The sequence below is a fragment of the Melanotaenia boesemani genome, chromosome 13 (genome assembly GCF_017639745.1).
Source record: "Melanotaenia boesemani isolate fMelBoe1 chromosome 13, fMelBoe1.pri, whole genome shotgun sequence".
Classification (NCBI taxonomy): Eukaryota; Metazoa; Chordata; class Actinopteri; order Atheriniformes; family Melanotaeniidae; genus Melanotaenia; species Melanotaenia boesemani.
This window is the reverse complement of record NC_055694.1, coordinates 14,909,706-14,920,842: the sequence shown is the minus strand read 5'-3', so window position 1 is coordinate 14,920,842 and position 11,137 is coordinate 14,909,706. Positions and strand designations below refer to the sequence as shown.

At 42.0% G+C, this 11,137-nt stretch overlaps 1 protein-coding gene across 1 annotated transcript in view; it reads left to right on the top strand.

Annotated features, from left to right (window-relative positions):
- Positions 1-347: 347 nt before the first annotated feature.
- The window catches only part of LOC121651981 (leucine-rich repeat-containing G-protein coupled receptor 6), a 37,496-nt gene continuing 26,706 nt past the window's right edge, over positions 348-11,137 (top strand). Inside the window, exon 1 of the mRNA XM_042004485.1 lies at positions 348-934. Within this exon, the coding sequence (XP_041860419.1) occupies positions 690-934 (245 nt within the window). The 5' untranslated portion in view covers positions 348-689. The remainder of the gene's footprint in view (positions 935-11,137) is intronic.

The window sequence follows — 11,137 nt, the reverse complement described above, 5'->3', positions numbered from 1 at the left end:
TTTAGCTGTGATCACCTTCTCTTGTTTTCTCTCAGTCTCTGGCCCTACAAGCAGCAACTCTAACCCACATGACTATATTGTATCCCCAACTTCTTCCTATTAGCCCTTCTTCAAAGTAATTACACACACTTTCTTTACAGATTGAGTTTCTAGGCTGAGTAAAGAAAGGGGGAAATGAAGAGAGGGGAAAAAGAGAGGGAAGAGTTTGAGAATCGCGGGCCCCTCCCACTTTCCGGAGATGCTCCAGCCCATCCCTAAATTGCGGGCCAATGAGGGTGGCTCATTCACAACTCATGCGTTCCTTCCTACAATAGGTAAGGAGAGAGACAGAGAGAGCGAGAGATATATTCAAAGACAGGAAGACAGAGAGGGAGAGAAACAGTGGATCTGTCTGGGGGAGAAAATATAAAGGAAAGACCAGAGTGGGAGGGAAGAAAGGAAAAAAAAGATAGAAGTTACAACAAAGTGGAACCCATGGGAATGAATTAGAGTCTGAGAGACTGGCAGATGAATAGAGATGAAGAGGTACACCCTGTGACAGCATAGATTTATAGCGTGGGGCAACCTGCAAAGGTAAAAAAAAAAGGCATTTGAAAAAGAGAGGAGCATTTAAAACAGAGCAAAGTCTTTATTTATCACAGTCCTTGCAAGACATCACAGAGGACAGTCAGGAAACCCTACAGGTGTAGATGCAGACAGGTGGAAGTTCAGAAATGCTACTTGTGCTTCTGCTTCTCTGTGTTGCGGGAGAAGTTTGGGGGTCCACCCCTGGAGAGTGGGGTTACGAACGGATCCAGGACAAACGGGGACCAGTGGCAACACAGTGCCCATCTCCATGCCAGTGTGAAGAAGATGGCATCTTTATGATGGTGGACTGCTCAGAAATGGGACTATCATCTGTGCCAACCAGCCTCAGCCCTCTTACCACATACCTGTGAGTAACAGCTAATTGTTGCAGCTCTTAAGGACTTTCTGGTGTGTTATAATTACCCATTTCCCTTAAACCTTTTAACCTTCCCACTTATGGGCCTCTCATTGAGTGTTTTCTTGACCCCAATAAATTGTTTTCTTGTTTCCATCCCGGGTTCCCCCCTTCACCTCCAATCCTCCTCACTTCTGTCATTTATCGTGGCTGTGTGCCCATTTGATTCAAACTGAGCAATGTAATAATCATGCTAAGTAGCGGCTAGCATTTCATCATTTTGTAAAAATAGAGTAGTATGCGACAGTTGGTTGGATGTGTGACCAGGAAACACAGGCATATTCCACATGTAGATAAAAATGGACTGTGCCAAGTGGGAACATGTGTATGTAACAGCGAGAGAGAGAGAGCGAGCTAGAGAGAGAAAGCTAGAGTGTGTGTTTTGTGTGTGCTTGCCACTATGGCAAAATAACTGGACCACTTTCAGTGTCAGGTTTCCCAGCACCAACTGGAGACTGAGAGCTTGTGTGTGTGAGGGCACTTGTAGAGGGGGCTTTTGCATGAACGTATGTTAGCAAGTTAGTGTGTCTGCAAACATACGTGTGCAAGCACTTTAAACAAGAATTCATGTGTGTGTATGAGGTGTTTGAACACAGATGTGTGTAACATTTAACAAATGGATTTTTTGCCACTTGGTTCTGTTGTGGACATCAGGTAGAAAGAGTTGGCAAATTATCTATTTTTTTTTTTTAAATAATTTAACAAAACAAATTCTTTTGTAGGAATTAATTTGCAAAAGTCAAAGAAAAGCTAAAATACTTTTTAAACATAATTGAAAGGTGTATCCTGTAAATACAATTGAAAACACAATAACTAGCCACTTGAGGGGTAATAAAAAACATTTTAGATATATATTACATAAAAGAGCGGATCTGTGTCTTACGCCACCCTGCTGTGGCTTAAAGCCAGACCTTTCAAACTGTTTCACTACGTAAGCCCTCAGAGGACAGATTACAGACACTCTGTGATAACTGATATTGAAGTGATAGAAGTCAAATCCAGGAAACAGGGTGTGATAGAACAGTTTTCACTAGGGGATCTGTAAGTATTACATGAACAGAGGGGCAGAATGAAGAAAGATCAACAGTTTGTGCAGCAAATGACTTTATAAGTGACACATAAAAGAGTTCTACTTGAATGATGTCTGACTTCTCAACTGTCCTGGGAGCTTGCAATGGCCAGATTTCACTGTGCTCATTTTAAAGTTAAAACATATGTACAGTTTATGGGGGGTTAAGTATGGCCTATAACTCCATCCAAAAATCACACTATCTTTGGGAGTGTATGCTTTGGCCTAGGGGGGACGTTTAGCCTCTCAGTCCACTTCTAAAACAAAAACCAAGATTCTTTTTATGGAAATCTAGATTGCTCTTAACAGCCACACGTAAATAGACATCAGTCCCTACAAACACAAGCTTAATTGTTCATTTCCCCTCGTTACCTAACAGTGGAACTGACCATTTAGTGAGTTTGAGGGTTGATTTAGAATAAGATAAATAAACTCAGTGACCAACTGCACACACCCACATGTGCAGTATCTGACACACACACATGCATACGACTTGTAGACAGAATACAAGCATCAATACAAACAGAATGTGAGACAGTGAGAGAGATGTCGCAACAAATTAAGATCCTACAAACAAAAATCCCAGATTTCTGGTTTGACTTTCTGATAAGAATCATCAAGCAAGAACAAAACAATATCCCCTTCCTGACTGTCCCCACATGCATTCACACACATAGCTCATAACACAACCGCAGCCTCCACAGCAGGCTACAGTTTCTCGTTTCGTCCTGGAGTATTAAAGGTTACAACGGCGGTGAGTTAGTCCAAACCCCAGCAGGATCTGCTGATGTGTCCAGTGCACCCCGCTGTGCTGTGTAGGCTGGATTAGCCTCCAAGCGCATAGAGCAAGCTGTCGAGGTCACAGGGATTTGCTTGGGAACGGTCCACCTTACAAAGCACATGTGAAAGTATATGACATCATTCACCCGTGTCACCGGAGAGCTCTTCAAAGTGAGCCGAAACTTTCATGCTATATAGACTGAGAGGGCAATCCAGGCAACCCATGATTCACTCTATTTTCTCATGTTTATTTGCACATTTGGAAGACCTCACTGGATACATCTACAAACATAATTAAATCTAAATCATCAAAAACAACTGTATCATAACAACAAGTGAAAACAGTCTGACTGCAAAGGAATTTAACCACTGGGACAAAAAGGTGCTTCAAGCAACTCAGAGCAGAGTGGATAGAGATTTATGACAATAATCGTTTCCGTGGGCAACGCATGGAATGAGCTGTCATGTGAGACGCTTTGAAAGACCTTCTCTTTGATATCAGATTAGGAAGGAAAGACATTGCCCAAGGGTGTGTGTCTATGTGAGTGTATGTTGAGTTTGAGAACACTGAGTACAGTAGAGGGGTGGGAGATCTGTGTTGTTTTACCTGTCATAAGAGATGGCTTCACAAAGGCACAGTAAGTGGCTTGTATGTCACAAATGTACGCTTAGATAAAGTGATTCAGTCAGCTGTCCCCCTGATGGAATCAAACATTTAAATAACTGAAAATAATTAATAAACTTTTTATATGACTGTGTATGTAAGCTTGCCCGGATATTATGTTTACACATCCTAAACTTAATAAAAAGTGTGTGTGAGGAAACTAAGCTAGTTCGATACTGAAGCTCTGCAGCATTTAGGTGATGCTTCATGGTAGCGGTGAATGTGGTAAACTTCTAACAGTGTTTTGGCCAAGGCCTAGAAACCACAGCTAGCGCATTACCAGACAGAGGAAAACCAGTGAGTGTGTGAGCACGTGTGTGTGTGCATGTGTGTGAAGACCACCCACACTGCAAAGGGGATTTTTTTTTTCTTGTCAGTGGAGGTAAAACAAGAGTGTAAAAATAATGGGGAGATGGAATATGAAGGAAAAACAGTGGAAGAAAACCAGTAGAAGAAGCTGGAAATACAAAAAAATGTATCTGATTATTTTTATGATCCGGTTTAGGTTGTGTAGCAGAAAGCACGCACACACAAACTGTACATGCACATCAAGGGGACAACATCCTGCTTCTGTGTGGTGGCCGTAACAGTAACAGTCCTGTGCGTGTCATTTAGCCATTATGTTGATGGAATGATTCCTATCAGGAGTGACCGGGGGTCACACTGTAAACATCATGTCTCAGAGACAGGGAGAGAAATTAGAGGAATTGTACGTGATAAAGGAGGAAGATGATTTGGGGGAAAATGAACAAAAATAAGAGGACGGAAGAAAAGAAAGGGAGCGGCATGAGTTTTTGAGTGTGTGTGTGTCTATGTACTGACAGCGGAGGGTCCTCTATTGAGCAGCTATCAGCTCCAGCATCAGTGTCCTGGCTCCAGACTTCTATGGTAGCCCCCCGCCTTAACTACACACCCCTCCCTTGCTTCCTTTGTTATCCCTCCTTCATACCTGTTCTCCTTTCCTCACCTGTTTCCTCTGGTCTTCTTCAGACTGAAGAGAAATCCATACATTAAGTGATTGTGTGTGCCTTCAGCACCGGTGTAAATGTATGATCATTGATGTGCAATGAGCTTTCTAGAAAATCAAACTGAACGCATACAGCTCAGGGCAGCAGAATGACAGAAGTGAAGGGTGTGTGCCCAGGTCGAATGGTGTAAATGTTTTCAGGGCGAGTGTGTATATCAGTTGGAGGAGGAGTTGCCTTGGCTATGAGCCAAGAAACTGTCAGTAAACTACGCACTACTGATTGTACAGAGGCCCAAATCAGTGGTATCATGGTTAAACTGTTTTGCTGAAAACATTGCAAAAGGTACTGCAAGTTACTTCTGTTTTCCATCCTTGATACTGTCCACCCTTCATTCATTCCTTTGCACAAACTTGAAATGTTTACCTCATGGTATCAATTCCTCAGTTCTATCTGAGATTCCCTGAAGGCCGAGTGGTGAACACTAGCATAAAAAGCCACTTCCGTCTGCCACAAAACAGATATTTATGCCACAGGGTGTTAGAGAGAAGGGAGAGGCAGTTAGCATTGGATAGTTCACTGGTTTGTGGTTTCCTGAAAGCAACCTGGTAGGCTTTTAAATGCCGCTCAGAGACAGACAGCAGGTAGACAGGTACAAGACAACAATGGGAACAATGACACTTCCCTTAGGAGTGGCAGGCAGAGAAGACACAGAGGCCATAGTGTGCTCTACCGCTCCATATCCTGTCCTTTAGAAAAAAGTAGAAAGCAATCATGACATGAGATCTTGAAGGGAAATAGGGTGGAGGAGGTAAAAGTCACTGGAGAATGTTTGGAGTCTATATGCACATGAGACTATGTACTAAAAACACAGTCTTTGGTATCAAGCCACTTCTGCTGACTAAATATATGAATTTTTATCATTCATATGATGGTGTTGTAACCTAAGTATGACACAAGTGCTACCAATGTGCTCCTCATGATGTGTGATTGTGGGGTGTAGAGCCGCTTCTGACAGAATTTAGATTGTCTGCATGGCCCAGATTCCTACTCCGACCCTTTTCAACTCTGGGAATCCATGGGAATGTTTGTTTGTGTGTATGTGTGTGCGTATATGTGCATGAATCAGTGCAAATGTACTGACCCCCTCTTTTTCACTACAGAGAAGTCATTGTTCTATCCCAGGACAAGCTGTTTGCAAATGTCCCTATCTGTCCCGGTGCATGTACTTTCATACAGCAAGTGGATTTATATGTCTGAATGATATGTGTGCTCATGTTTTGTGTCTTTGTAGATGGTCATTTGTGTGATGATATGCCCATCTCTTAAAATGAGAATGCATAAGTGCTCGTAAGCAGTTAGCAAATTAAGGTTTATCTTTCCAGTGCAGAAAAAATTCCAGTTCTGTTAAGAAACAAAAATAATGAGCCCTTAATAAGACATAAAGGGGAAGGCTTACATGAGTGCTGACAGCAGCGTGTGTAAGACATAGCTTTCTAAGTTCCCCCTATACCACAGCAAAAGTCAGTCTGTCTCTGTCTGCTATCTGTGTGATCGCTGGCCAGGTCTGCTGAGCAAAGTGCCTCATGTGGGACTGGCAGTGTGCAGGTGATGACTAGTAAGAGCTAATGATACTTAATTCCCTCACCAACAGTGTGCACACATGCACACACACACACTCGCATGCACCTATGAGGCACCAAGGTGCACATAACACAGAAAGATGTTGCATGAGCCTGAACGTGTGTGTGTGTGTATATATATATATATATATATATATATATATATATATATATATACAATGAGACACAAAGATGGAAGTTGGCTATAGCTACCTAAGATACAATCATAAACATAAATGAACTAGTTTAAAATAATAGAGCAGGGCTACTCAATTCGGTCCTACGAGGGCCACAATCCAGCAGGTTTTCCATGTATCCCTGCACCAACACACCTGAGTCAAATTAATGAGTCATTGTGTAGAACCTGATTGGCTGTTAGAGCCACCTAATTTGACTCAGGTGTGTTGGTGCAGGGATACATGGAAAACCTGCTGGATTGCGGCCCTCGTAGGACCGAATTGAGTAGCCCTGTAATAGAGGAAGGAAACAAAGAATCATTATCTCTTTTTCAGGATGATTTGGGAGGATTATTTAAAGTGACTCAAATGCAAACAGGGCTGTCAGGTCATTTTTAAAAAATTGTGCTTAAAAGACAGACAAAAAAAAATGATAAACAAAATAAAAAATTGAAACGTCACAATAGAAGTGTGTGGAAAGGGAGGAGAATAAAAGTGTCTTTAAAAGGTGAACAGGACTTAATGCATTGGAAACAGGTTCATACAACTAATGATAGCCTACATAAATTACATGACTTATGGATGTACACAAGGTTATTACAAATATCCAAGGGCACATTGGTTTGATATTAGCCCATCAAAATTCTCAGTTTCCATAGTTCACCCTGCTCTCTGCAGCCACGCCCCAATCATGCTAATCTATTCACAGTTTGTTTTTCTTTGTTTGAGGTTCTGCAGTTGTGGCTGGATAATAGCTCTACCAACAAATTAGACTGATAAATCATCCCTTAATAATGACATAGGATTAATGGATGAAAAGGCACATATGTTTGCATCACATTTTGAAGGTTTTCTGAAAACCTGGTCAAATCTAAAATTAAATTGGCCTTTTTGTAATGGCATAATTTTTCTGAAACTTGGAATATTACTCTCTGTTAGACTGGATGTCACAGGTGAACTTTCCATCTGTTGTAAAGAGAGGAAAGAGGGACTTTTGGATTGCAGGACATCTGCAGCTGCAGCCAAACTTACTTGTGTCTCTGTTACATGTCTAAGAAGAAATAAAAGAAGAAATCTGGACTTTTTACATGCGTGGCAAGAGGCCAAACTAAATCTCTTTAAACCAACAGCAGCCGCATGCCTTCATTGGCATGGAGTAAGATTTCATCAAGTGCTGATCTAAGTTCAGTTCAAGATGTTATCCATGGGCACTGTTAAAAATACAAAGCAGATTAGTTGATCATAGGTCTGGAAAAGCAATAGCAAAAGAGGAGGGGGGCAGCAATGGATTTGAGCGGTCGTCTAAATAGATTCGGAGTCCTCCTGTTTCTGCCATTCAACCAAATGAAGTCATAATAAAGCCTGACACTAATACTCATCAGGTTTCATTTACTGTTGTATCCGCTGCTGAGAATCTGCCCTGAATCAGCACGCAGGAAAAAAACACCTCTGTAAGAGATTCGCTTTCAGGATGTGTGGAAAAATGGTGAAATTTGTAACCATTTTCCACACATTGTTGCCATCATTTCAGCAATTTTCATGGCATATGTTCTTCATATAGCTTATTCTCATGTGTTGGAATTAAGGGGGAAAAAGTATAAGTCAAGACACAAACATGTTGTAAAACCAGACAAAATGTACATGCCAGAACAACAGATAAGTGGGCAGGCAATGAATCTATGAATGCCTTTCTGCCTTCCAAAGCTATGGCGTACACACAACAGCTGCCTGTCAGTCCTGTCCACATGTTGGAGCCAGTTGTATGTTGTGTAGTGCCGACTGTTCCAACACTTCCTGTTCCATTACTGAAGTGCTTGACCTTTCACCCTCCTCCCCTCTGTCTCATGACAGGGTGTGTGTGTGTGGGAGGACCGGGAGTGGACATGGAGTGTGTAAGTGCACGCGTGTATGTGCGTGCACAGTATACCAGTGTATGAATAAGTCCCAGAGGGCACGGGTATGTTTCCCATGACATGGCCTCAGACTAAACAGCCGCTCTCTCCACCCAGACATCCGCCTGCCATTCTCCGCTAAACCGCAGCAAGAAGGGAAGAGCACAAAACATGGAGCCATCTCCCTTTTCTGTCTTTTCTTCCCTTCCTCTCTATTTCTCTGCACTTGTGAAGCCAAGTCCTCCCCTTGGCCCTCCTGGTCCAGGTGAAAGACTTCTCCTCCCTCTCCCTTGCTCTTTGTGCCCCATGAATGAGAGAAAGAGAGAAAAAGAGAGGGAAAGATAAAGAGAGAGTGCCTTTGGACACAAAGGGCAATGTACCCCTCCCAGGAAGTCTGAGAGAGGGAGAAAACACACACACACACACACACACACACACACACACACACACACACACACACACACACACACACACACACACCTTCAGAGGAAGGAGGAGGGAGGACAGCATTGTACCCTCCTTCCTGGCTCTTTGTGTGTGTACATGTGTGTGTGGAAGCTCATGTGAGACCAGGACAGAGACTGAATGCCAAAGCAGTCAGTCTATTCAGACAGAAAAAAGCAAACACACTTAGACCTCACCCTTGCATACAATACACACACAAACTGTTCTCTTTCACACACACTTATGCACACAACAATTTAGACCCTTTTAAAGGCGGCACCCAAGCACCGACTACTAGTTGCATTGTGCGGAATAAAAGGTCCTCTTTCATCGTGCCTTAACTGTTTCAAAGGGCTAAGCGGCGAGGATCAGGCTGAATCCGACTGAAGACATTACTGTCATAGTAACAGTAAAAAACAGCCAAGGTGGGGCTCAAGCATCCCTAACGCAGCTCTCCTGCCCTCGGGGCAAGGCTATGGCTCCTGATTTCCTCTAAAGATCAATTGCTATAATGTTCTTTTCATATAAGTCACCTTCAAAGGCACAAAGCTTACTGCCATTATTGACTATTTGTTTGGTAATGTCTCCACCTGAGGAATGGAGAAAAGAATTAGCAGGAAGGCAAAAAGAAAGACAATAGAGAAGGAAGTGAGACAAAAAACCTCAGGGTATAGCCCTTGTAAGTTCATTGTGTGCATGTGAGTGTGTATGAGTGTTATGAAAAACATCCCTCTCAGGGATATCAATGTAAGCTTGATGTTTGAGCGAAACACCACCCCTTCAATTATCAATATTAATTCAACATTTATCAGTTAGGAGACTAAACAAATGATAAAATGCTTATTATGAACTAGTCTCTGCAGCAGGTTTTGCGTAACAGAAGTTACATCTCTTTCTTCTCGGACCCCGTCTTTCATGTTGTCTTCCTACTCTGACACTTTCTCCTCCAAATCACTATTTGAACCCCCTCCAATCCTCCCAACTGAAACTGCTTGGTTAACGATTAACAAAATTGTTAATTTGGGTGCAGATAATGCAGATATTGTGTAGGTGTCATGGCACTGTTTGACCTCTGCATGACATATACAGTAGCAGATCAAATTTACCCAAACGGTATGTAAGGGTAAGAGCTCACAGTGCTCATCAGGTTCTGTTTTTGGAAAAAACTTCCAAAACTTCCAAAAAGAAACTTTCATATGGAAACCCCTAACTAAAATTTTGAATTCTGGGTGGGATCTTTTCATTTCCTTTTCTAGACTATGTTTTATCAGTTGGGATCCTTAGACGTCAACCTCAGATGACATGTTTGATGCTCAGTGTAGAGGTTTGCTTATACCAAATTGTTGCTACCACACGGATCTGACTCATTATGGATATTTTCAGAGAATGTAAAGGTGTATTCTGCTGTGTTGCACACTGGAACTGAAGCACCACTTTGCAAGGATTGCCCTCCCATTACTTCTGTTTACAACCATTGTTCCATGGTTAGTTTTTGTTTGTTTGACGGAGAAAGGAAAATGAGACAGAAGATGGATCTAATCAGGAATTATTAAATCATACTGCTAAATACAAGTTCGGCTAATTAAAATGCAATATCCCCCCCCCCTTCCACACACACACACACACACACACACACACACACACACACACACACACACACACACACACACACACACACACACACACACACACACACACACAATCCAACTGCTCTTTTTTGGTGAATTTGTTGAAATAAACAAATTCTAATAGTGCAGATTACATTCCTTAGTTTGTTTATTTCTGTACTAATATGAATGGATGCAGATCTCCTGCACATGTATAGAATATGATATCCAGGTGTACTCATAGTGAATACAATAACATGGCAACTGTTTGCTGGTTGTTTACTGCAGCTGTGCAGAGCCTGAGCATGCAACCAAGCTCAACTGGGCCGTAAAATTATATCCTTTGAAAATGATAGTTGCATTAGACACACTTCTCCCTGCTGCTAAAAAATTTTCTGGGTTAAGCATTAAACTACGATAAGGACACCAGCCAGAACATTTGGCCAAGATCTTGTGACAACTACTTCAGTAACTACAGAATTTTATTAAAGCCTATTGGATCATCTTGCATGTTGAAAAGTTGAGCTTTTGAAAAGCTGCACCTTGCACATTGAAATTTGATGGAAGAAGGCCTTATCAAGCTCCCATATGTGATAAGGAACATGTGGAATTCAACCACGATAACCCATTGGAAACCCTTCCATTATTACTTTGAGACAATGTATTTACTTAAAGTGAGATTATCTCTCTTCAGGTTGCTTTGCTTCGTTTTGAATGACACATTTCAGCACTAATGCTAGAAAAGACACCTGACTACTGATGGTATCTGTTGTTGTCTAAGGGTACATTCACTCACCAGGGTGGTCCATCATCAACCCCCACAAAAGCACCCGGAGCATGAAGTGTGTACGAGTGCCTGTGGGTGTACAGTACAGTGTGGGTGTGCATATCTAAACATAAACAGAAAGGGGGTTCATATGATGTGGCTAGTTGTTT